The 23935-nt window shown below is 50.2% G+C and overlaps 1 protein-coding gene across 1 annotated transcript in view; it reads left to right on the top strand.

Annotated features, from left to right (window-relative positions):
* COL22A1 (collagen type XXII alpha 1 chain) overlaps positions 1-23935 on the top strand; it is a 258748-nt gene that overhangs the window by 164045 nt on the left and 70768 nt on the right. The window contains exons 33-40 of the mRNA XM_019459762.2: positions 647-700; positions 1092-1145; positions 1892-1945; positions 3210-3263; positions 4807-4860; positions 7788-7892; positions 9142-9186; positions 15537-15614. Coding sequence (XP_019315307.2) covers positions 647-700; positions 1092-1145; positions 1892-1945; positions 3210-3263; positions 4807-4860; positions 7788-7892; positions 9142-9186; positions 15537-15614 — 498 coding nt within the window. The remainder of the gene's footprint in view (positions 1-646; positions 701-1091; positions 1146-1891; positions 1946-3209; positions 3264-4806; positions 4861-7787; positions 7893-9141; positions 9187-15536; positions 15615-23935) is intronic.

Genomic DNA, 23935 nt, shown 5'->3' with positions numbered 1-23935 from the left:
CCTTCCTGGGAGGTGTTGGGAGCCCTGGATAGGACACCAGCAGATCAAGAGAGTGACCCGTCTCCTCGCCTATTGGATCACTCGATCCTGGGCAGCCCCCGATAGTGCATACCTTTTCCTGGCTGTGGCCCACCTCTTCTTCAGCAAAAGCTAAACATGCCGATCCAGCCATCGAGGGTGCAGCCTTGAGTCTGCAGTCTGTCAGGTCCCTTGAGCAAAGCCTGCTCCTCAACTCCTCCATCAAGACAAGGCAGGGGTGGGGCTCAGGGACCGAGAATCGCCTTTCTGCTCAACAGTCCCTCTATCACTGTTGACCGTCTGCATGTGCAGGGCTTGGGGCTGGAGGGGGTGGGAAGGACAACAAACAAGGGTCTAAGTGCTGTGTGACAGGTACTGCGGAGAAAGACACTGTGACGCGAGTCCCTGAGTTTTGTAGCTTCCCTGAAGAAGGGATTCTTGATCTTGGATTTGAAGGATGAGAAGAATCATCAGAGTCCAAGGTGGGGGGGCAATAGGGGAGAGGACCCCAGGCAGAGATAACAGCCTTTGCTAAGGGGTCAGGTGCAGAAAGCGGACAGGAGGGGCCGGTGTGGCCTGATCTGGGCACAGGGCAGGGTACGTGTGCTGTCCTCTGCTTCGCCAACAGGGAGAACGAGGGCCGAAAGGAGAGAAGGGTGATCCCGGCATGCCTGGCGAGCCGGTGAGGGCCCTGTACCCTGTGTTCTGCACCCCACGCACCCCCTGCCCCGTGCACCTGGTTGCAGGGCATCCAAAAGCCGTGTGACTGCATGTCTGAACTGCATGGTCTACTCACAGGATCCCCACTAACCGAATCCAGCCCCTTCCTCCTTCCTCACAGCTCCAAGGATGTCCCCACTGTGGATCCCATACCAAACCCACTGCACGTGTCCCCACCCCACCTGCTAGGAACCAGGGTGACCCCAAGCCAGACCCACTGCCCTTGTCCCTGCCCCACCCCACCTGCTAGGAACCAGGGTGATCCCAAACCAGACCCACTGCCCGTGTCCCCGCCCCACCCCACCTGCTAGGAATTAGGGTGATGACCTAGTTCCTTGATGGTTCCATTGCAGGGATCTCAAGGCCATCCTGGAGAACTGGGGCCTCGGGGACCTATCGGAGCGCCGGTAAGAAACCCTCTCTCCGACTGTGGGCTCTGAGTTGCAGAAAACCCTGCCCACCCGCTGTCTCTCCCTGTCCCCAGTGGCTCTGCCTGCCTGGCATTTTGGGGCAGCCCAGAAGGGGGCACTACCACAGATGCTGTGAGCCCAGCGCCCCCAGGGGCCCTCACAAGGCACCCAAAATGCAGCTCTGGGGGTGGGCGCTACCTCTGGACCCCTGGATGGGGAAGTGATGCTAGGACACGGGGTGGTTCAGATGCAGGAAAACCCTCCCACCCTCCCCTCTGACTGGCGGCTCTGGTGTATCTGCTGCTGGTGGGGATTAGCATTTTTATTTTGTGGTTATTTTTCTCTGCTTGAGCTCCTTAGCTGCCTCTCTCTCAGGCACGTTCTCTGGAGAGTTCCCTTTGCACTGACCTGTCTGGGCTCAGATCCCAGGGGTGCCAGTGGCTGGCTGTGTGCACCTGGGCCGCCCTGTTCCTCTGAGCCTCGTTTACATAAGGTGTCTGTGCGAATACCTATACCCGGGGTGGGGGTGGGGGTGGTGAGGCCGGGATAAAATAACCACAGGCTGGGCTCCAGCGGATGGACAGACGGCCAGGAGGTTGTGATTTCCGCGTGCTGTGGACTCTGCTCCCTGCCCAGTATACATTAATGGATTCCGATGAGCAGGGTGTCCCTGAGATGGTCCCACATGGGGACAAGGACAGCTTCCCCATGATGTCTCACTGCCCCCTTTGTCTCCCGGGCAGGGTGCCAAGGGACAAGAAGGCCCCCGGGGGGCACCTGGAGCGGCTGGAAACCCTGTGAGTCCTCATGCACTTCCCGAGGGGCCCGCAGAGGGAGTCTGGGCCCGCATGTGCCCTGGGCTCTGGGCTGACTGTAGGGAAGGGCCGAGTGGTCGGCCAGGGCTGGGCACCTTGGAGCAGCAAGGACCAGGAGCGACGTCCTGGTCTCTGCAACATTATTCGCGCTTCAGGGCTTTGTCTGCAAGCCCAGCCCGTGACAGGAGTGTCCTTCCACACGTGTGTGGGATGCACACAGGGACACACAAACACCCCCTCACACTTGCACACATTCTGAAACCAGGGTGCACCTGTACTGTGATGCACACGCCCCTACAGAAACTGTCAGCACGCAGGCTTGACTAGGGACACATGTAGACAGGTGCCTTCATGCACAGGCCTTCTGAACTCTCTGCCACTGTGCCTGGTCTCCCGCGGGGCCGGGATCTCCGTGGGGTTGGCGCTGGTGCCCCCAGGCTGACAGAACCACTTGTCACGATGCCACTGGGGGAGCAGACCACCTCCACACCGGCTCTCCCTGGAGCAGGAGTGGAAGTGACCATCCCCTTGCTCCTGGGACAGTGGGTTAGATGTACCTGGCTGTAGTGTGCTTGCATAGCCCAGGCCATCCGTGCACGTGGCCGAGGGGAAATGGGGTCAGCCAAGGGCGGTGACCAACATGGATGTCCCAGGGTGGGGGCAGATGGCAGGCTCCTCCCTGCCAGTCGAGAGAGCCCTGGACGGGGTGCAGCCTGGAGGGAAATGGAAGCTGCATGCAGGCAAGGAGGCCTGGAAGATACACGAGGAGCCTCCAGTCCTTGGAGAGTTCCCTGCTTCCCCATCTCCATGGTGTCGACCCCCGCACCCCCTCTCGTGGAATCTTCGTTAACCATGAGTGTTGCATTCGCATCCACTTCCTCCAGGAAGCATTCCCTGATGCACCCGTCAAAGTGAACACGCACACACGCATGCATGGGCACACTCACACGTGCACGTAAACACACATGCACAACACGCACCCTCCACGTCTGCCACCTCCGTGCCTTGGTCCTAAGGAACCTCCTGTTCTCCACGTGCGTGCCAGAATGCACTCACTGGAGGTCTGGCCAGCGGGGCACCGCACCATGCACGCGGGAGGAGGTCACCTTCCCTGTGGAGGGAACTTCGGGCCAGGAGCAGTTCAGCGAATTACCGTGAATGGAAGAGAAGGCGGGTTTACAGACACACTGGGGAAACCACCTGTAATCACTACGTGGGGCCTTTCTAAACTTCTGCCTCTGCATAGGGCACTCCTGGAGCTGCAGGCCTGCCTGGTGCCAGCGGCCCCCCAGGAAGCGCGGTGAGTGATCGGGGGAGGGCCGGGGCGCCGGCGCGGGTCGTGGGTCAGTGCTGCCCACCCACCAGCTTACCTTCTTTCTCCTCCCTGCAGCCCCGGGGGGTAGCCATCCTTCCTCCCACTTTACAGATGGAGAAATTGACGTCCCAGAGAAGGGCACCTAGAAGGTCAAGCAGCCTGAGGCTCTAGGTCGCTCATGAGACCGCCAAGTGGTAAACAGAGCTGTTGGGACTGCAGAAAACCACAGAAAGCCTCTAAGGGTCAGGCGTGTGCTAGTCGGCCCCCGAGTTTGCCGTTAGAAGAGACAAAACACACCTGAAAGGTGCAAAGGGGTCCTGACCCTTAGGGTCCCTCTGCAGGTCACTTCCCAAGGCCTCTGCTTTTCACCTTCTAATGGGAGAGGGCGGCTGCCCTGGACGGCGGCTAACGGTGGTGAACAGCACCCTGTCCCCGGTGTGCGGAGTCCCCTCCCGCGGGGCCCCGCGTCTGCTGACGGGCTAGCTCCGAGAGCCGCCGTAGACGATTTCAGCTTTAACGTTCCGCCATAAAACACCCGGTGGCATAGTCAAGGGCAACAGAGAATTTGTCTTCCTAAAGTAGATTGAGGTCAATCCTGTTTGGTCATCATCAGCCTCTATGGATCATACTCACAGCACTTTGGAGGACAAGTACGGGGCATTGTTACATGCCAGGCTCTGTTCTAAGCACTTTACATGTGTTAGTTCACCGAACCCCTTCGACCCTGCGAGATGGATATGATCACTGCTTCCATTTTGCACGAGAGGAGAGGGAAGCACAGGGAGGCTGAGTCGTGTCCTTAGTGGTCGCCAGGGATGGTGCTGGAACATGGCCTATGTCGCTCTCCCCATTTCCCTGCCTGCTGTCTGCTTCCAGGGACCAACCCTGCGTTCCTTAGCCTGAGGGTTTTCTCTGGCTTTTGGAGACCGCATTGTCCAGCCATAGGACACGTGGTTTTTAGCACCTCCGGAAGCAGCCCCTAGCTGATGGCTGTGTGGACACCTGGCTCCTTCCCCTGGGCAGCTCCGGAGGGCGCGTCCTGCCCTGGCCCCTAGAGCGCCTGCAGGACTGAGCTCCAGTCACATAAACACGTGCTATCTGCCCATCTGCCCCATTCTCACTGCTCTGTTTCCCTACTGGGGTGTCCGTGGGCCGTTTGCACTGAGCCTTGTCTCAGAGTCAGGCTCTAGGTGATGTCAAGGACACAGGTGGAGCGGGTCCTTGATGTGGAGCCTGTGTCCCTAGGTCACCCTCAGCCTCCCTGGTGTCCAGTGTAGGCTGCACCCTGCCCTCTTGAGAGCCACAGTCCAGGGTGGGGCAGATGTCCAGGCAGACTGGGCTCTGACACAGGGGTGTGTGAGCAGATGTGGGGTGGGGAGGCAGGGAGGAGATGGCCACCCTCTGGTGAATTGAGTCAGGGATGGGGAGCCCATGGGCACAGAGCTGTAGCCTTGGCATTGGATCACCCTTCTCTGGGGGTCACAGGCCATCTTGAACTTGACCATGTGAATAACCTGTCTGTTTTCAGGGCCCACCTGGCATCAGAGGCCCCCCTGGAAAAGATGGGGAGCACGGTGAGAAGGTGAGAGGGGGCTTGTGGTCAGCACGCGGCATCTGTTCTCAGCTTCCTTTCTTTTCAGTTTATTTATTGAGAGAGAGAGAGAGAGAGAGAGAGAGAGCAAGAGAGTGAGCATGAGCAGAGGAGGGGCAGAGAGGGACAGAGACAGAAGCCCAAGCAGGCTCTGCACTGCCAGCACAGAGCCCAGTGCGGGGCTCCAACTCCCGAACCGTGAGATCCTGACCTGAGCCGAAATCCAGAGTCACTCGCTTAACCGCCTGAGCCCCTGGGGCGCCTCCACATTCCCAGCTTCTTAAAAGGCAGCAAAGGTGGAGGCAGAGGGGAGCTGCTCAGGCCTGGGTTAGGGCACTGGGGTCAGAAGGGACTTTCCAGGTGGAGGAGAGAGAAGAGAAGGCTGTGCGGCCCCCTCTGGCCAGCTCACGGCAGACCTGTATGTCGGATAGGGAGACTGAGGCTCTGAGAGAGCAGGAGATTCTCCCTACCCCCCACAGCGAGGTCTGCCTGACTTCAAATCCTACTTTCTCTCAGTTCGGTACACCAGCGTATCCATCCCATACCTCGTGTGCACACTTAAGCCTTCCCAAGTATGAGAAAGAGTGTTTATTTATTAGGGGCAAGAGAGATATGGTGTCTGCACGAGACATCAGCACCCCAGAGACAGAGGAGGAAGGTGCCCAGCCTTTCAAAATCAGGTTTCACTTGCCTTCTAGAGCATGCCTCTGGGGTTTACTGCTGAGGGCCTGTGGCCGGCTTCCAGGGCGTGGAAACCAGGGTTCTGAAAATCTCACACAGGACAGCGACCCCCACCACATGCACGCAGATAATCCACCCGAACGTCAGTGTGCCAGTGTGGATACGACAGATCCTGGGTACCATCCGTGCACTGGGATTTTCTCATCTGTGAGACGAGGACAGTGACATGTTGGTGGCAGGGTGTGAGGATTAAGTACCGAACTGGCATGCTGGAGGGCTCAGCACAGGGCAGGAGAGGAGATCCACTGTGGAGCCCGCCCTGCCCCCCATGAGCAGTGTCATGTCCAGGACAGGTGTCCTCTGAATGGCGGACAGTCCACAGGGGCCCCCTTTAGAACAAGTGCCTCAACGTCTTGATCCCGATCCCTTCGAGTCCACACTTCACCCAGGACCTTTTAAAGGAGCGATCATGTTGTCTTTTCCATTTGGGCAGAATTAACAAGAATAGATGTTACATTTACTGGATTTTAAAATACGTGCCGCAGAGAAAAATGGTCAGCCAACCTGTGGAACATATCTTGAGTTTTCGGAGTGTTGATGATAAGCCCTATAATAATCCTTATGTGGTGCAGGTGCTAATTTTTGTTTGGAAAGAAAATGCCATCGTAGATGGTGGCAGTAAAAGGAGAGCACCCAGAGGAAGCCAGGGGAAAAATAACCCTGGCCCATCTTCTTTGCTTTGCTTATACCACGTCTGAAGATTGGGCTCTATTCTGGACACGTTGTAAGTAGAGAACTGATGTCCTGGAAGGGGGTGACCAAAGTGCTGGAGGCTTTGAGGTCCAGTTGAGCCGAGGAGTAAATTAGTTGGCATATTCACCACCAGGGGGCGCCAGACACCTCTGCTTGGCTGAGCGGGAAGCCTGGGCTGTGGGCCCAGGCCCAGGGCTGTGCTGGGAAGGAGACCCGAGTGGTCCGCAAAGAGGTCAAAAGTCGTGGTGCCAGGACATGCTCTTCCTCTGTGTCACGTGTCCAGTGACTGGCCTGAGGTTTGGGGAAGCCGATCCTGCCCTAGGCTTGCATGGAAGTGCCCTTGCTTGCCCCCCGCCTTGGTCCTTATTGCACCCCCTGTCCATCAGGGAATGTCTGGAGGCATTCACACCGCAGCTCAGCCCAAGGGAGCCCTGCCCTGGAAAAGAAGCCCTCGTGGCTCCACCCACACAACCCAGCCAGGGATGTCACATAGGGCTGGAGACTGTGGTCCTGATGGGGAGCATGTGGGTGTGCATCGGCACAGAGAGGCTCGAAGCTCAGCTCCCTCCCTCCCCGGGTCCTGAAGCTCTCTGCCTCTGGTTTCTCCTCCCCTGACTTCAGAGCCCTGAGCAGTGCTCCTATCTCTGAAGGCCTCCACTGTGAAGAGGGATTAGATTTTGTCCGCGGAACACCAGGCTTGAGGGTCGCATGTCCAGAAGACTTCTGAGACGGCACTCTTGGCTGAATGGAAAAGACACGTGTAACAGGGCTGCCCAATAAAGGAATAAGGCCTAGGAAAGTGGTGAGGTCTCTGCTCTTGTAGGAATTCAAGCAAAAGTGGAAGGACCTCCCACAAGAGATGCACCGGATGCTTTCCCCATGGCCCTGGGTGGACAACTGGGCTCTAACACTGCAAATGTCCTGTCCATTCCCAAGTCCTGCCTCGTATTAGTTTACCAAGTCTGCTGTAACAAAGTGTCACTAGCTGGGTGGCTTACACGACACAGGTGGACTAGCTGATCATTCTTACCACGTCTGGGAGTCCTAAATCGAGGTTTCAGCAGGGCCGGTTCCCCTTGAGGGCCACGAGGGAAGGATGTCTTCCAGAACTCTCTCCTTGGCTTATTGATGGCTGCCTTCCCCCTGTGTCTTTACACTGCCTTCCCTCTATGCTGACCTGTGTCCAAATTTCCTCTTCTTACAAGGACACTAGTCATACTAGATGAGGGGCCGCCCTCCTCCAATATGACCTCAACCTAGCAACGAATTGCCTCTGCAAAAAAGATCCTACTTCTCAACTGAGGTATGGGGGATTAGGACCTCAGCATAGAAATTGTGGGGGACCCAGTCCAACTTATTATATATGTCGTAGAGAACAGTCAGAGCATCACCAGGAAGCCTACCGGTTGGCTGGCTCACCCACCCCTGAAAAGCTTACCTTCTGCACGTCATTGATCCTGGAAACTGTCCACCTGTCTTCCCAGGGAGCAGCAGGTGAAGAAGGGAGTCCAGGACCAGCTGGTCCCAGAGGTGATCCTGGTGCTCCCGGGCTCCCAGGGATACCCGGACAGGGAAAAGATGGAGAGCCGGTGAGTATCACAGCCAGGGCGTTTCTGTGCCCATTCAACCAAGCTAGAATTCAAAAAGACAAGGGAAAAGGGAACAAAAAAAGAGAGACTGACCGACTCTCAAGGCTTAAGTGAGAGGGTCCACATAAATCCGTGGAGCATGGAGCCAGGGAAGCATTTAATTATATTAACTGTGGTCCAGGCACTCAGCACCAAACATTTAATCTTAACTACCCTGGAAGTGAGTGCTTCTTTTTTTTTTTTTTTTTTTTTTTTTTTTTTTTTTTTTTTTTTTTTTTAGCCCATTCAGGCTACTATAACACAAGAGCATAACTTAGTGGTCTCTAAACAACAGAAATTTATTTCTCACAGTTGTGGAGGCTGGAAGTCCAAGTTCAGGGTGTCTGCGTGGCCAGGTTCAGGGCCAGAAGACCCATTCTGTTTTGAGTTGCAGAATGCTTACTTCTCATTGTGTCCTCACATGACGGAAGGGGTGAGGGGTCTCTCTGGAGCCTCTCTTATGAGGACACGAATCTCATTCTTGAAGGTTCCACCCTCATGTCCATGTCCTGAACACCAAAGTCCCCGCCTTCTAGTACCATCTCCTTGAGCCTTAGGATTTAACCTATGAATTTGGGGAGGACACAAGCATTCAGACCATAGCGGTATTATCACCCCTATACTATTGATGGGGAATATGAGGTTTGGGGAGGTGAATCACTTGCCAAAGTCACAGAGCGTGGCTGTGAACCCACAAGAGACTGGACCCTCGCCTCTTCCTCCACTCTGGCTCACTGGCAATACATGCAAATGTAGAGTTGTGACTTTAATTCTGGCCGTGCATCTGCATCAAGCAAAACCCTCAAGCCTGAAGTTGAAGATTCTTCTCATTGGCTCCCCCAGGTCTCGAGGTCATGGTAGACAAGAAAGAGACCAGGCTTTGGAGCCCATGGGCTCTGCTTTGAAGCCTGGCCCTGCCTGTCCTTGTGGGAGCCTTGAGTAGAAGGATCTTAAGTAGGAAAGCAGTCTAAGAGAAACTGGGATTTGCTCTGGGTCACACGGAGGCGAGGCGGTAGGTGGCAGGGTCAGAATTCACACCCAAGACACCTATAGCTCAGAAACAGTCATTTCTTTTGTAAACAACAGGCCACGGTGAGACCCCTGTCTCTCTCGAGCCCGCAGCACAGGGCGCGCACGGCTTGGCTTGTGGAAGATGGTAGATGTTCATTTGTGGTCCTTTCATTGTCCTCATGTCATTCATTTCCCCCAGGGGCTTCGTGGGCCACCCGGATTACCTGGACCTCTAGGAACCAAGGTAAGTGTTTATCCAAGCAAATCATGATGCCACGGGCTGTCCTGCGAAAGGGACCGTGCACGATTGTATCGTGAGCATCTCTGGTCACTTCTCAGCTCCACAGTTAATCACATCTGCTTGACTGAAGACTCCACAGGGACACTTCCCTGAAGTTATCTTTACACTGAATCATTCATTCATTGACTCATCTGTGCCCCGATCACCAGTGAGTGCATTTATGAGTGTATCTGTTGCTCACATCCACTAAGCTGCTGCCACATGTTGGATCTTGAGGTGGGCATGGGACGGCACTGATGTATGTGACATGTCCCCAGCCCTCTGACAGCTCACCAGCCAGAGGGGAAGGCAGATGAATGAGTAGGCAAAAGCAGACCAGTGCTAGGATAGAGGGAGGCTTGGGGCATAAGGGAGCTCCAGGGAGGCTCCCCAGCCCAGCCTGGTCGGACTGGAGAAGGCTTCATGGAGGAGGTGATGTTTGTCCTGATTTTAAAGTGCTTGCAGCAGTTGGAAGGGGAAGAAGTGAGGAAGGGGTTCTCTGCAGGGGTACTTACAGGGGAGAAGACACTGAGGCAGGACACGGAATGTGTTCAGAGACCAGGACGTACCGTGAACGCACCCACCTCCAATGAAACATGGCTTGACCAACTCAGATGCTTGAATGTAAGCATGTGGCGAGTCAGTCAATGATGGATGGACATTGAAATGTGTTTTTTCTTGCTTCAATTTAACATACATATAAAAAGACCACATTAAAATCTTGTATAATTATTTTTTTAGCCACTTGTGTGTATTTATGAAAACGAATTTTAGTAATTCTTCTTGTGTGCCTTCAGTGCCATTTTGCTGTCACACCCAGAGCCACTGTCTTTTTTTTTATAGTTTATTTATTTATTTTGAGAGAGAGTGTGTATATACTCGCATGACTGGGGGAGGGGCAGAGGGAGGGGGAGAGAGAGAATCCCAAACAGGCTCCATGCTGTCAGCGCAGAACCTGATGTGGGGCTTGAACTCATGAACCATGAGATCATGACCTAAGCCCAAATCAAGAGTTGGATGCTTAACCGACTAAACCACCTGAGTGCCCCCCAGATCACTTTCTGAGTCAGCCAGCACTTTCCTACAGCACACCCCCATCCGTCCCACCTGTGTTAGGATATATCACTTCTGGAAGCCATGATGGGAAGATTTATCCCAAGCCCCAGATCCCCATCCATTTAATGGTAACTATAGTTTTTATTCTATAGCTGTTATCTTTAGGATCTCAACAACAGAACCACAGAATGTGTTGCTTCTTAAATTGTATGTACATGGCTCATTCACAAGAATATCCAGGGTAAGAAGTTTGAGGCCCCCAAATAATTGCTGCATCTACATTACACATCTTTGCTGCATGGTTTCCCTCTATTCAGGCAGGTAGCCTCTGTAAGCAATCTAAGCTTGCACCGATGGAAGTCATGGTCACTAATGTGTATCCTCTGTTAGCTATTTTGTCATTTGCAATGAAAGAAAAGAGAAATGGGAGTGTTCTTGGGGTGATCTGAGCAAATATATGGCAACTCCCTGTTTTCTGGAGAAAAAAAAACCCAACCTTGGAGACAACTTTTCCTGAATTTGGAGGCATATAAAATAGTCCCACGTGCCTGGAGTAATGGGCACGTGTGGAGAGGAGCAGAAGGCAAGACCCAAGCTCTGGAGGATCTTATGGATCAGCCACCAGCCTAAGGCATGCATTTGAGGCTGCCGTGATGTGCTGAGCCCCACATCTGGGTGGCACTGCTCCTGTGCTCTCACTTTTCTCCCTAACAGGGAGCCTTCAGCCCCTTAGAAGAAAGGAAGGCAAAGGCACCAGAAATGGCTTAAGATGTCCTTTTCCTGTGATTACTATTCATGAGTTTAATAAAATCTGTCTTCCAGGCAGAGTTTGGGGGGAAATCGATGATATAATACAAATAAAAATAGTTGCCTGACCTCGTGCTGTCAGAGGTACATGCTCAATAAACATCAGTGATCCTTGGGGTGCCTGGGTGGCTCAGTCAGTTGAGCATCTGACTCTTGATTTCGGCTCATGTCATGATCCCAGGGTTGTGGGATCAAGCCCCATGTTGGGTTCTGTGCTGAGCATGGTGCTGCTTGGGATTCTCTCTCTCCTTCTGTCGCTCTCCCCACTTACACACACACACACACACACACACACACACACACACACACACTCTAACATAATTCAAAATTAGTGATCCTTATTATTAGACCACCCTGTGGAGTCAGCTTTAGGGTGGCAGCAGGAAGATGGGGACCTAGAGAGCCCTTATCTATTTCTGCAGCCATGTTGGGAACCCACATGGAAGTGGGTGGAGGCAGCACTGAAGAGAGAGGCAGGCTGAGGCTCCAGGTGAGGAGTGCAGAGAGCCTTGACCTGGGGTCCACTTGACCAACCAGTGTCACCTGCGGGTGACCCAGGGTTAGACATGGCATCCCTTTGGCCAGATGTTTTCTCCTATTTAAAATGTGAGGGATGGAAACAGATGACCCATTCCCATGTTGATATTGTATACATGTATAAGTTAGAATGTTGTTTAGAAATAAAGATTTCCATACTTAACTGGCACTGGGAAGGTAAGTTTGAATTCAAGGACGTCTTTAGTTGAAGAATGGGCTGTTTGTGGGTTGGAAGCAGGGAAGGATGAAGAGAGATACCAGAGAGCGCCTGCTGAGTGCCCCCGCTGTCCATGGTGCTGACCAGAAACCCCTGGCTGGAGGAGGGGAGCCATATAATGGTTTTCAGGGCAGACCCCCTTCCTAATTACTTAAACTGCAGGAGGGTTCTTAAAGAAGCCTTTCCTTTTCTTGGGTGGCACTTATTTCTAGCAAAATGAACAGGACTTTGCCTTCATTTTGTGGGTTAGGGTCACAGCTCAGTGACCTACAAGATAGATGGCTTGAAGCAAGTGGTTTACTCTTTCTGAGACCCTCTTGTCCTTTTCTGTATAAATGAGTAAAACATATTTAACTCCCAAAGGGCTCCTGTGGAAAGAAATGATGTCATTCTCCATCCACGACCTGCACTTACTCATGCATTTCTTTCCTGGACACTGTTGGACTGGCCCAGAATGTCCTGCAGCCAAAATATTTTCTAGAGTCCCTATCACAGATTCTAGCTCCTGTGCCCCCTTTGTTTCTTAATCATAAGGCTTTTTCCTTTAGCTGGCAGAACATTAAGGCCTTTTGCTCTTTTCTTGGAGCCTTTTTCTAAAAGTTTCAGTCCATTAAGCTGTAAAGTGTTGCTGCTTTGGGGAAATGTTAGCATCATCATGGGCCATAAACACAGGAAAGGAACCAGGTCTGGCTACCTTGCAGAAAAGAATAATCAGAGACTCAGATTCCAGGCTGGGCTGAGTGTTCCCTCCTGGCTCTATCAAGCTCCTTCCTCTTAAAATGTTGATTTCGGTCAAAGGCAGAATTTAGTACCTGACAAAATGTTGGCAGTGATGGATTCACTCATTCCAGCACTCAGGAAATAGCTATTAAAGGCTGCCGCTGGTGCCAGGTCCTAAGCTGGGCACTGTGGATGCAAAAGTGTATCGACCTTGTACCCAACACAGGGTCTGACTCATTCTAGGTACTGGACAAATCCTTGTTCAATTAATGGGTAGGTGAACGAATGGGAAGTTTCTACTCTTAAGATACTTACGTAGATGCCAGAGGGTCAGACAGACACAATGGGAGAGCAGCGTATTAAGGTTAACGAAGACACACGCAGACATGGGCGGGAGGACAGACAGGAGGACAGGCAGAGGTGGGTTTATGGAAATAGGATGATTGGGCTACTCTTACTTGATGGGTCAGCGTTTGGAAGGTTAAAACATGAATGTTTGATGTGTTTAGCTGGCAGTAGTTAGGGTTTGCTGGTATGTAAGAGACAGCCTTGGGAGCAAGAGGGGAGCCAAGCTAAAACAAAATGGTAAGACAATTTACATGAAACACTTTAAAGAGAAACTGAGATGCAAAAGGATATGGATTTCTCTGGTATTTACGTGTGTTTATTTTCTGTCTTCTAATTCCACTGATAAAGTAATAATAGCGTGTTTGTAATACTCAGTGTTAAATTGTCTCTTACCTTTTAAATGAGTCTTCGTAAGATACATGGGAGAATGTTCTCTCCCTTTTTTGTTGATTGATGAGGGCCCTAAGGTACAGAGAGGCTATGGGACTCACCCAGGTTCCAGGACCAGGTGGACATTGTCCTGAAACTGGACCTACAGTCACCTGACTGCCTGTTTGAACTCTTCCCATGTGGCCGTCTCATTGGTGCAGTGCGTCTGTGACTGACGCATCACGGAGTGTGTTCATCCTTAGTTCATTACACTTTTTCCCCATTTTTCCTTATTTCTGGATTTCCTCCCTTCCCCACCTTCCCCATGCATACAGATTAGATTTTCTAGCCATCCCAATCATCTCGTACTTCTCAGAATAAGCCATAGTACATTTTTCTAAAGAAACACAGTGTTCCATCCAGGACTTCTAAGAGAATTTTAGGAGGGGCCTATTTATAAGGTAAGGGGGAAGGGGCATGGGGTGCTGTGGCTCTCCGGAAGCATGGCCTCAGTGGGCCTGGAAGAACAGTGAGTGCAGATGGTGTTACTAGAGAGAGGTTTGGGGTTCGGTTCATCTCTTGTGAGAACTTCACAAGTCCTGTCCCTCCTACTTTCCATGAACGGGATTTCTCTTCAGCATGTATTGGAAATGGGCATCGTTTGGTCTTAGAACCTATGTCACTGCTAGTAATAAACACACAGCAAACATTGGTCAAATGAATATAACTTTGGTATCTATCCAGGCAACAGACCTACTGCAGGAAAACTAATCATCTTAGAAATGTTACTTTTCTTAAAGGTCCAAAATGTGAAATTTTCCAATCAACGTGATGGTTAGAGGGAAAGCTGATTATTAACGGGATTTGTTTCATGCTTAGAAACATAAACCTTAATAAGCGATGTGTTGCCTAGCAATGTCAGGCTCCACCTCAAATCAGATCGGTGCACATTATCTCATTGGCTTCTCATGGTAACCTTCTAAAGCTCTTTTCGTTTGTCATACGAGTTAACTCATCCCAGGGATATTAAATAGCTCGAACAAGATCAGCCACCATTTCAGTGTTAGGCTTGGCTAGAGTTCAGCTGACCTAATACAGGTGCACAGTCTTGCACAAAATTGATGGGGCCCTGTGTGTTCTGGGCCGAATTTATTTTGGAATTAGAAAGGTAGTAATTTGCAAACTCTAGCTGTAGCATTTACTGTGGTGTGTGGGCCAGCAAGCCTAGTCAAACTCTTTAATATTGATGCAACAGAAGCCTGGAAGCATCCATACAAAACGGGATAACTGAAGGGTGTGAGGAGCCTGTGTCGGCACCAGTCAGGCTTTGCCGCCAGTTGACTTAGGGTAAGCCTTTGTGTTCAGAGGCTGAGGATTTTGAAATTGTGGATAAAATGGTGTGATTCAGTCTCAGCTTCCTTCTCCAGGAAGTGGCAGACATTCTTTCTTTTTTCTCTTCCCATCAAAGTCCAGAATGACGGGTGCGTGAGAACAGAAAGAGCCACGGCAGCTAACTTGCACGGAGCCCTGAGCCAGGCTGTGCGTCCAGCATGGCGCTCTGCATGTGCCCTCTGGTTTTGTGAGCACGGCCACCTGCTGACCTGGCAGCTCCTGTTATTACCACCCCCCTACCCCCTCACCCCCACCTCCTCCTCCTTTGTAAATGAAGAAACAAAAGCTCAGGGAACTTATCACTTTCTTGAGTCAATAGTGAACGAGTGTTGGAGACAGAACTTCAGCCCACCCTCTATTAACCACTATTCTTGAAGGCAGTGGTTATAGCTCAGTCATCCTTGCCTCTCCCAACCCCTGGAAACGTGGCTTGCAAAATATAGGTACTTGACAAAGTATTGGTAAACTGTTGCCGATTTGGACTCTAATTGGAAATGTAGGTACATAGTAAAATCTGGGGTGTGGTCAGGATGGGAGCGTGATGAGGTCTGGAGAAGGCACAGGAAAATTTGGAACTGTGGTCGCATAAAGGGTGATCATCTTGTTACAACCACACTGGGAGCCATGGTCAGTGTTGGGGCATGGTACGTTGAAAGGTGCATGGTCACGATTGGTGGCTGTGCATATGTGTGGTGGACCGGGTGGGTGGTGGGCTGCCTAGGGTCTGTGGAGAGACACGCGGAGCCCAGGAGGCAGGAGAGGTGTTGATGGACAGCAGTCGGGACGGTAGGAGGGGCATGATTCCTTTTGTACACTGGCTCTCTGCTGCTCGGAACTGACCTCTTAATCATATTTTTCCTCTTTCTAGGGGGACCGAGGTGCACCTGGGATCCCTGGCTCCCCTGGCAACCGTGGCGACCCAGGCATCGGGTTGGCTGGCCCTCCTGTGAGTCTTTATGTTTCTAGCACTTCTTCCCTCACCGTCAGGCCACACAGCCACTCCCTGCTGGCCCCTGAGTGAATGTATAGCTTGGGCTTTCCTGCAGAGACCCTCCCTTTCCAGCTAACCTGGGAGCGGTTCACGGTCCTCCAGTCCATTGGGACCTAGACCCGTCTACTGACTTTGTTCTCAAACTTGGTGTAGTTTGTGTGGGAATAAGGCTTTGGGGAAGAACTGGACTTGTTCAATTGAAAGAGGAGAGAACAAAATTCATTAATATTAAAAAAAGATAAAAAATGACTCATTGGCCAAACTTTGCAAATCTGAGTTGTAGCCCGTGAACCTGAGTTGACGGGGAAGGGGTGTGATGTGGGGGAAACAGCAAGCTCTCATGTACTGTAGGTGTAGTGAGTTCATTACCCCTCTTCCTCCAGTTAGTCTACAGGTGAGGACATGAATGCAGTCAAGGACGGTTTTCATACAGTCTCCAAAATGGAATCTATGCAGTGGTCCTTAGATTGGTAGTTTGATAAATAATGCACATCAGTCTGGTGGACATGAGTCTACAGACTCCCTAGAGGTGGTGACTTTAGAGCTTAATCGAGATTGCAAGGACCAGGGATGCCTGCGCCTCCATCCAGGTGGAGGATAGCGGTCAATATTTTCAGCCAGCCTCCACCTGAATATCTTGAGAAATGGAAGACATGCTTCTTTGAAAGGTAATGCACCTGGATTTGGAATGTAGGCAACTATTTCTATAGAGAATTGACATTTATTAGAATTTTTTTTCCCATTGAGAGTAGGAATTTGGTCTTCTGTGTCTTCTACCCCTGGCCTCTGATTCTTCCCTTTGGTGTCAGAAAGATCACACCTCCTACCCCCTTGTACTGCATTGTAGCCTTCAGAATTTAAGGCCAGTTTTCAATCCTGGTGATTTGTCTTCTGTGTAGTCCCTTCTTTGCTACCAAGATGCACAGCACGTTAATGACGCACCTTAACATTGTATTGACTTTTTTTCTTGAGAGCCATGTTGCTCGGCCCTCTTGGGCTGCTTTAACAAAAGTAATCATGGACTGTGTGGCTTATAAGCAATAGGCACTTATTCCCCACAGTTCTGGAGTCTGGATGTCCAAGATCAGGGTGCGAGCAGATTCATCGTCTGATGGTCCTTTTCCTGATTCATAGATGGCTGTCTTTTCTCTGTGTCCTCAAAAGGTGGAGGAATGAGGGACCTCTCTCCAGGTTCTCTTTTCTAAGGACACTAATTCCAGTCATGAAGCCTCTGCTCTCATTACCTAGTCACCTCTCGAAGGCCCATTTCCAGATACCATCATGAGGGAACTTTGGTTTCCATGTAAGAATTTGGGGAGGACATAAACATTCAGTCTGTAGCACCTGTCTTACTATTATTGAAAAGAAGCTCAAATACCCAGTCCTTTTCAAATGCTACTACTAAGCCTCATCATATCCAAACTATTCATGCATTGTTGTTACCGCTATTTAACCCAGTCTAACTCCACCCCTATTCTGGATATAAACCAGAGCAGCACATGACCCCAGTCTCTGCTTGGTTTTGCATTCAAGAACTACCGACCCCAATAAAAACCCATTAAAGGAACCCTACTTTTTGTCTCTCAAATAATTTGAGAGGAAATCCAGTTTCTTACCCACAATATCACTTATAAAACAGAAATTCCCTTTTCTTCCATCTGTGGTCCTCTTACATACCACTGTTGGTCTTGGGTCCTTCACTCTGTCCCTGAAATTCTCCAGGGAACCCCCCGCCTCCAGTTTGCCTCATTTGCTCACCACCAGAAATGACCACAGCCCTTCCATCTCACATGGGGTGCGGGGCTCCTGTCTCCTTAAAAGTGCCTGAAACCATGGAGCAGGCATATGGAATCCCCTTGGGAATGTCCAGTTTTAGTCCGTCTTTCCTCCAAAGAAAGTCTCAGAACAAATCCTCCTGCTTCATTACATCAACCGTATCTTTTGTCTTTGGCTATTTTTTTTTTTTTTCAGTTTTTTGGTAGCTGGAAGGAACAGGGTTCAAGCGTTGTTATTTCTGAAACCCTCCTTCTCCTGGGGCCTGATCTGGAGTGAGGATTCTGCCTCATGTAGGAATTAACCCTAGAATAGAAAACTTTTTGCAAGGGAAGCTGTAAGGTGAATGTAGGGCTCTCCGTCACGTAGCAGGTCTCTGTAGATCCCGGTCTGTTCCCTACGGGCTCACCGTGTCAGGCCCTTAATTAGAACGCCAGTCGGTAGAGGGGGACATCGTCCACCCCACCTCCCGCTTCAGAGCCAGCTAAAGTAAGCCATGAAATATGTTCATGCCTAAGTGATTCCACCTGAAAAGTAATTGGCTGGCTGCAGCCAAGGGGCTATAAATCAACTCTTTATTGTCTTTCCTCTTCAACTTATTACAAGCTTCCGTGGCGGACGAAAGCTTACTGAATTTTCATAAATCCTGTCTTTGGCCCCTTGCCTAGGCTCTTGATGACCTGGGAATCTGCACAGAGGATGCAGGGGTGCGCTGAGAGTCAGGGGAGGTGAAGGAGGGGGTGATGCCAGGGGTGTGGGTTCACTAGGGACTCAGCTGCCTCTTTACAGGACCAGGGCCATTTGCCGAGTGGTCTGTGTCTGGCCTGGTGCCCAGTGTAGAAGCCTGTGTACCCACCGCCTCCTGCAGTCCTGTGAATGTGCCCTACCACTGGGTGAAAGCTGCCTTCTGCAGAAGCCTCTCCTGAGAACAGGGTTCAGTGCAAGGAGTTTATTTGGGAAATGCTCCAGAAATCACTACTTGGGGGGTAGCCTGTGGGGGAAGGAAGGGAAGTGAGGGAGACTGTGTTCACGAGCAGGCTTGGGCTGTGGACAACTAGGGCTTCCTTCTGCTGACAGCCTGGGAGAGGTGAGAGGCCTGGTGCATCGCAGAGTTGTTCTCCAATGGGGGTGGGGGGAAGGCGGGGGTGTATGTGTGTGTCCACTCCTGTTGGCCAGCGGGTGGAGGCTGCTCCCTGCGGGGCTGACTCCCAGGAGCTCTCAGCCTGCCCCGTCCTCAGGCCAAGAGTTGTCCTGTGGCTCCAGAAAGCCCGGGATGCTGCCAGGTGCCAGGGGGAGGGGGCATTTGGAGAGGGGCGCTGATGGCTCGACTACATCACTGTTTTCCAGGTTAACAATCTGAGGTTCATGAGGTGGAGTGACTTGGCCAATGTCACATAGCTCGTCCTGTGCCAGGGCCAGGATGCACATCACCTCCCACATCCTCCCAAAGCAGTTCTCTTCGCCTGTGTCACCTCACCCGGTGGTTTCAGCAGGATGAGCGGGATTATCCATTTCCATTAAGCGCTCCCATTAAGGACGGATCAGCTTATAAGTTATTCTTCATGTCCTCCCTTCCCTGGCATTATGCTCTGAGGCCTTTGGCATCCAGAAGCAGTGCCCACCCCGCTGGAAGGGAGCCCTGGCTTTCCCTGCCAGCCTGTGCACCTCACTGGACAGGGATATGGGTGGCAAAGCAGCTGTGGGGGGTTTGGCTTCTAGATTCAAGACATTCACAAAAAACCCCTTTAATCTCCAAGTTGCCTCTGATCTTCCTTTAGCAAGGTTTTAAACGCTTAAAAACGATCCAGCTTAGGCCTGAGGGCAGATCACAGTGCTACTGAACCTCACCGAAGCCAGGAGCTCGAGGTCTGCAAGGGCGAGATTCCCGCTGACGACCGTGTTCCCTGAGACCCACGCCTTCTGATTCTGTCAGTTTCTTCATGGGTGAAGTGCCTGTAATTTCTGTAGCGGCAGCAGGGGTGTCGTGAGGTTACATCATGATAACATTGGTAATGACACCTGGCACCCTGCCTTTGACCTTCTGATGTCATAAAAATCCTCCCCCGACCTTTCCTTCCCGTCTGCAATCTTTTGTACCGACGCCCTCCTTGGTGTAGGTAGAGTCACATGTCAGTCAGGACTGGCTCGCTGTTAGGCTGACAGCCCGATGGAAGAAAGAAGCATGGAGCTGATGATGTGCAATAAAATGTGTCAGTGTCCTAACAGTTTTTTTTAACTCCCCATCATCTAGGAAATAGTATAATAAGACTAGAGATAAAAGCTCCTGAAAGGTGGCAGAACAGTAACCCCAGCGAGCCCGCTGGTTGGCCTCCAGGGGGCAGCAGTGAGCAGGGCAACCAGGACCTGTGGGTCCTGTTCTCCTTTTCATGTTCCAGTGAAGACAGAGAGGTAACACCACTTGCCTGAAGTGACAGCTGGGACTTGGCAAAGCTGGGGTTGGGCCCCGAGCATCTTGCCGCGCTCTGGGCAGGGTAGCGATAGTGACACGTCCATGCTCGTGAGTCTTCATGGGACAGCGTCTTCTCCGCGCACCGTGGCTTCTGAGCTACGACTCAGGAGGCTAGCGGTTGTTCTCTGCCCCTTTCTTTATGGAGGTACAGTTGCCACACAAGGTCACGCCGGTTTCAGGTTATACAGAAGCGTTGCGTTTTGTTCATGTGTCTTATCTGCCTGTTTGGTTCCGTTCCTTTGTGTAGGAGAACCAGAGAGCCACTCAGGTCAGGCCGTCCCAAGAAGGAGGCTGGCCAGTTTCCCTCGAAGGGAGTTGGTGCAGCCACGTGGCCACTTATCTGGCCCTGCTGGGGGACATTTCTCAGGCATTTCATTATGGGCATTTCTCAGCAGTTACCCCAAAGCTGATGCCCAGGGAATGTGCAGGTCTTTACTCACTGACACGCACTCCCATCCTGTTCTGTGCACAGGGCGAGGTGGGGAGGGTGTGGATGGCAGACACCCTCATACCCTAGAGCTCTGCATATGACCAGGAACGGAGTATCCCACTCTTGGTGTTTAGATTCAAGTCTTGGTTGATGAAACAAAAAGATTTTTTTTAATTTTTCTGTTTGTTTACTAATGCATTTTGAGAGAGAAAGAGCATGAGCAGGGGAGGGGCAGAGAGAGGGAGGGAGAGAGAAAATCCCAAGCAGGTTCTGCACTGTCAGCACAGAGCCCAGTGCAGGGCTCGAACTCATGAACTGTGAGATCATGACCTGAGCCAAAACCAAGAGTGGGACCCTTGACTGACTGAGCCAGCCAGGTGCCCCCCAAAATGTTTTAAAATAAGTTTCCATGGTCACTTCTGGTTGGGAGCTCTCCTTTCGATCTCTGTGGCTGATCTCAATTCCTTTACAGTGGGCCAGGCTGTTGTTCTGGCCTCGTTTGGCCTCCCTCCTACCTCACTCCTGGATTTCCACCCTGGCCTCCCCGCCTGGCCTTCTCCAGCCGCTGGGGTGCCCACACCACCCCAGAGCCTGGATCTGAGCTCATCCGTAACTCGGAAGCCTCTCCTGAGGGGCACTGCAAGCCCTTCTCACCCAGGCAGACCCCAGCTGCCCTGGGAAAGTATGGCTGCAGCCACCAGGCATTCCCATGTCAAGGAAAGGAACTGTTCTTTCCTGCGCAAAGCTTGACTTCTCCTCTGCCGGGGTCTGCTTGCCCTTCCCTGCCTGTGAAGCCCACCGGCCTCTTCCCCCAACCTCTGTCCCCTGGCACCCTCTGGGTAAAGCCTCCCCCAAGTCTCTCAGGCAGGTGTCAGCAGCTCTGGCATCTTTCAACCCAGACCCATTGAGTCCCCATTGGTTATTAGAAGGGTGGGTTTCCTTACTTGAGCACTGAGTGTAGGCATCCTCCGTGACCACCACAGAGCCTGGCACACGTTAGCATTCAGATAAAAGACCGTGGAGCAGAAAATTGCACCTTGGTGTTAGGTTATCAGTGGGGAGAAGGGGTGAGAGGTGACCAACCCTCAAAGGAGGGAAACAGTGATGTCAGCATAGCAGCATAGCAGAGGAAAGGTGTTTAGCGTATCTAGAGCCTCTCAGGGCTTTCGGTTTTGTGAGTTTTCACTGTCTGCAATTATCAGCAAATAACAGAAGCATTGTGGTGCATGTGTATGCATGTGTGTATACTATGTGTGCATGCTACATATATAGCGTATGTGTATATATAGTATATATGTGTATATATAGTGTATATAGTATATTTATAGTATATGCACACGCATACACTCTGTATATACTTATATTTATCAAGCATATATATTTTATATCTAGTGTGTATGATATATAATGTATATGATATACATATAGTATAATATACATTTAATATATAGTATACATATATATAGTATATATAATATACATATAGTATAATATACATACAGTACATAGTGTGTACTATACAGATAGTGTATATACACACATACACACACTCTATACTTACACTTATTGAGTATATATACTTTATAATTATGTGGTGTATATAATATACAGTGTATATAATATGCATATAGTATAATACATATAGACCCCATAGTATATAGTATACATATGCATACATACATATACACTATATGTATACTTATATTTATCAAGGAGAAATTCAGATACACCAAAAGAATATTTTGGGAGAATAGCCAAATGAGCCTCACGCAGCCACACTTAGCTCTAACAACCAGGATCCCTGTTCAAGGACACTGCTTCCTATTCATCCTCAACTACCCTCCATTATTTTGAAGCAAATCCCAGATGTGTCTCGTTTTATCTGTAAATAATTTTGGTATGTTTCTAAAAGACAATGACTTTTTAAATGCAACCACAGTTTCATTATTACACTCCCCAAAGCAATTTCATAACATCATCAAATATCCAGTCAATGGCCAAGTTCATATTTCTTCCATAAATGCCATGCTTCCGTAGTTCTCTTTTGTTCGAATCAAGACCCAAATAGAGACAGTAATTGGCTGATTTTTTTTTTAATTTCTTTTATAAATATGTAGACTTCCCTCCATTATTTTTTCTTTCCTTTTGCAGTTTATTTATTGATGAAACAAGATTTACTTTTTGGTCTCATAGAGCTTCCCACAGTCTGGAATTTGCTAATTTACTAGTTTAACACATTGCCCTGTGCCTGCATTTTCTATACATCAGTAATTGGGCCTAGAGCCTTGATCAGATTCAGGCTTGATGTTTTTGGCAAGACTTCACAGGGAGTGTGTTCTTCCATCAGGAAGCACATGATGTCTGGTAGTCTCTCTCGTGGTGATGTTCACACTCTTTGATGTCCAATACTTAGATCAATTAGCACATCAAGGGTTGCAAATTGATGCCCTTCTTGTTCTACCAACTCTTTTTTATGGATCTGCTAGAATACTTCTAGATGGAGGAAAGGTCCCTCAATTATAATTTACATACTCAGTGGTACAATTCATATGGTACAATACATATGGAATGTTCCAGTCTTCCCCTTCAGTTATTTTCAAATAATGACTTGATTCCCTAGCATCTCACAAAGATGATTAATTAGGTGCTTTTGTTTTTCATCAGTAATTTTGAACTCATGGATTCAAATACATTTGATGCATTTTTATGTATCTTGGTTATTCTTCCTGTTGATGCGCAGGTTGTCTTAGCCGATGCCAATAGGAGCTTATCCCCATTGACCCTGAGTACCTTTGACAAAAGCCTAGCGGTGTCTAATCGTGTCCTTGCTTCTTGGAATGACAAGGTGCTCTAGGTTTGTGTACATTCCTTGTCCAGATCCAGGATCAGTCATTTCTCCAGGGAGCTGTTTCCTTCTAGTGGAACATGGTACCAAAGGCCAAGATATGTGTGTTGGGGTAAAGTGGCTGTTGAGCAAGCATATCATAGGGCATAGTCTTGGAAAAGAGGGTTGTGGTTGTTGAAAACATGCTTAGGCTTCACATGTAAGAATGCTATTATACACACCGTCCTCCTCAACACTTTCATTAAATTTCTTGAACGTATACTGACAAAAGAGCTGTGAGGGTGGGCCATGCACTGAATGGCTTAGTTCTCTACTTAGAGCATCTGTTTTCTCTTCTGATCACTCAAGGCAAGGTGGCCATCTAGCTCTGCATTCTGCGTGGGAGACCAAAGCTCAGAGACAAAGTCACTTGCTTAAGGCCAAACAGCTAATAATCGATAAAGCTAAGATTTGAAATGAACGCCTTTTTGACAACAGAATTCATCTTTCACGTGTGGATTTTATATGAAGTAACGTGAGAGAGAAATTTGGAGCTCAATGTAATGAGCAAGTTAAGTGCTTGAGGTCGGTCGTGGAGTTTCATTTAGAACCCAGGGTGCCTCTGAAGTGACCTGGCAGTGTTCCCCTTGCTGGTAATCAGTTGTCCCTGGGTCCTTTCCTTGAGGAATGAGTGCAGTCTCAGTAGAGAACTACTCAGAAGAACGTAGACTTCAGATGTGTGTGCGTTGGCCCATGTGTACATTGACACGTGGCAGAAC

This window comes from Panthera pardus, unplaced genomic scaffold (assembly GCF_024362965.1).
Source record: "Panthera pardus isolate Hobbes unplaced genomic scaffold, ASM2436296v1 HiC_scaffold_7, whole genome shotgun sequence".
Lineage (NCBI taxonomy): Eukaryota > Metazoa > Chordata > Mammalia > Carnivora > Felidae > Panthera > Panthera pardus.
The sequence above is the reverse complement of the archived record's forward strand: the minus strand, read 5'-3'. Positions and strand labels throughout refer to the sequence as shown.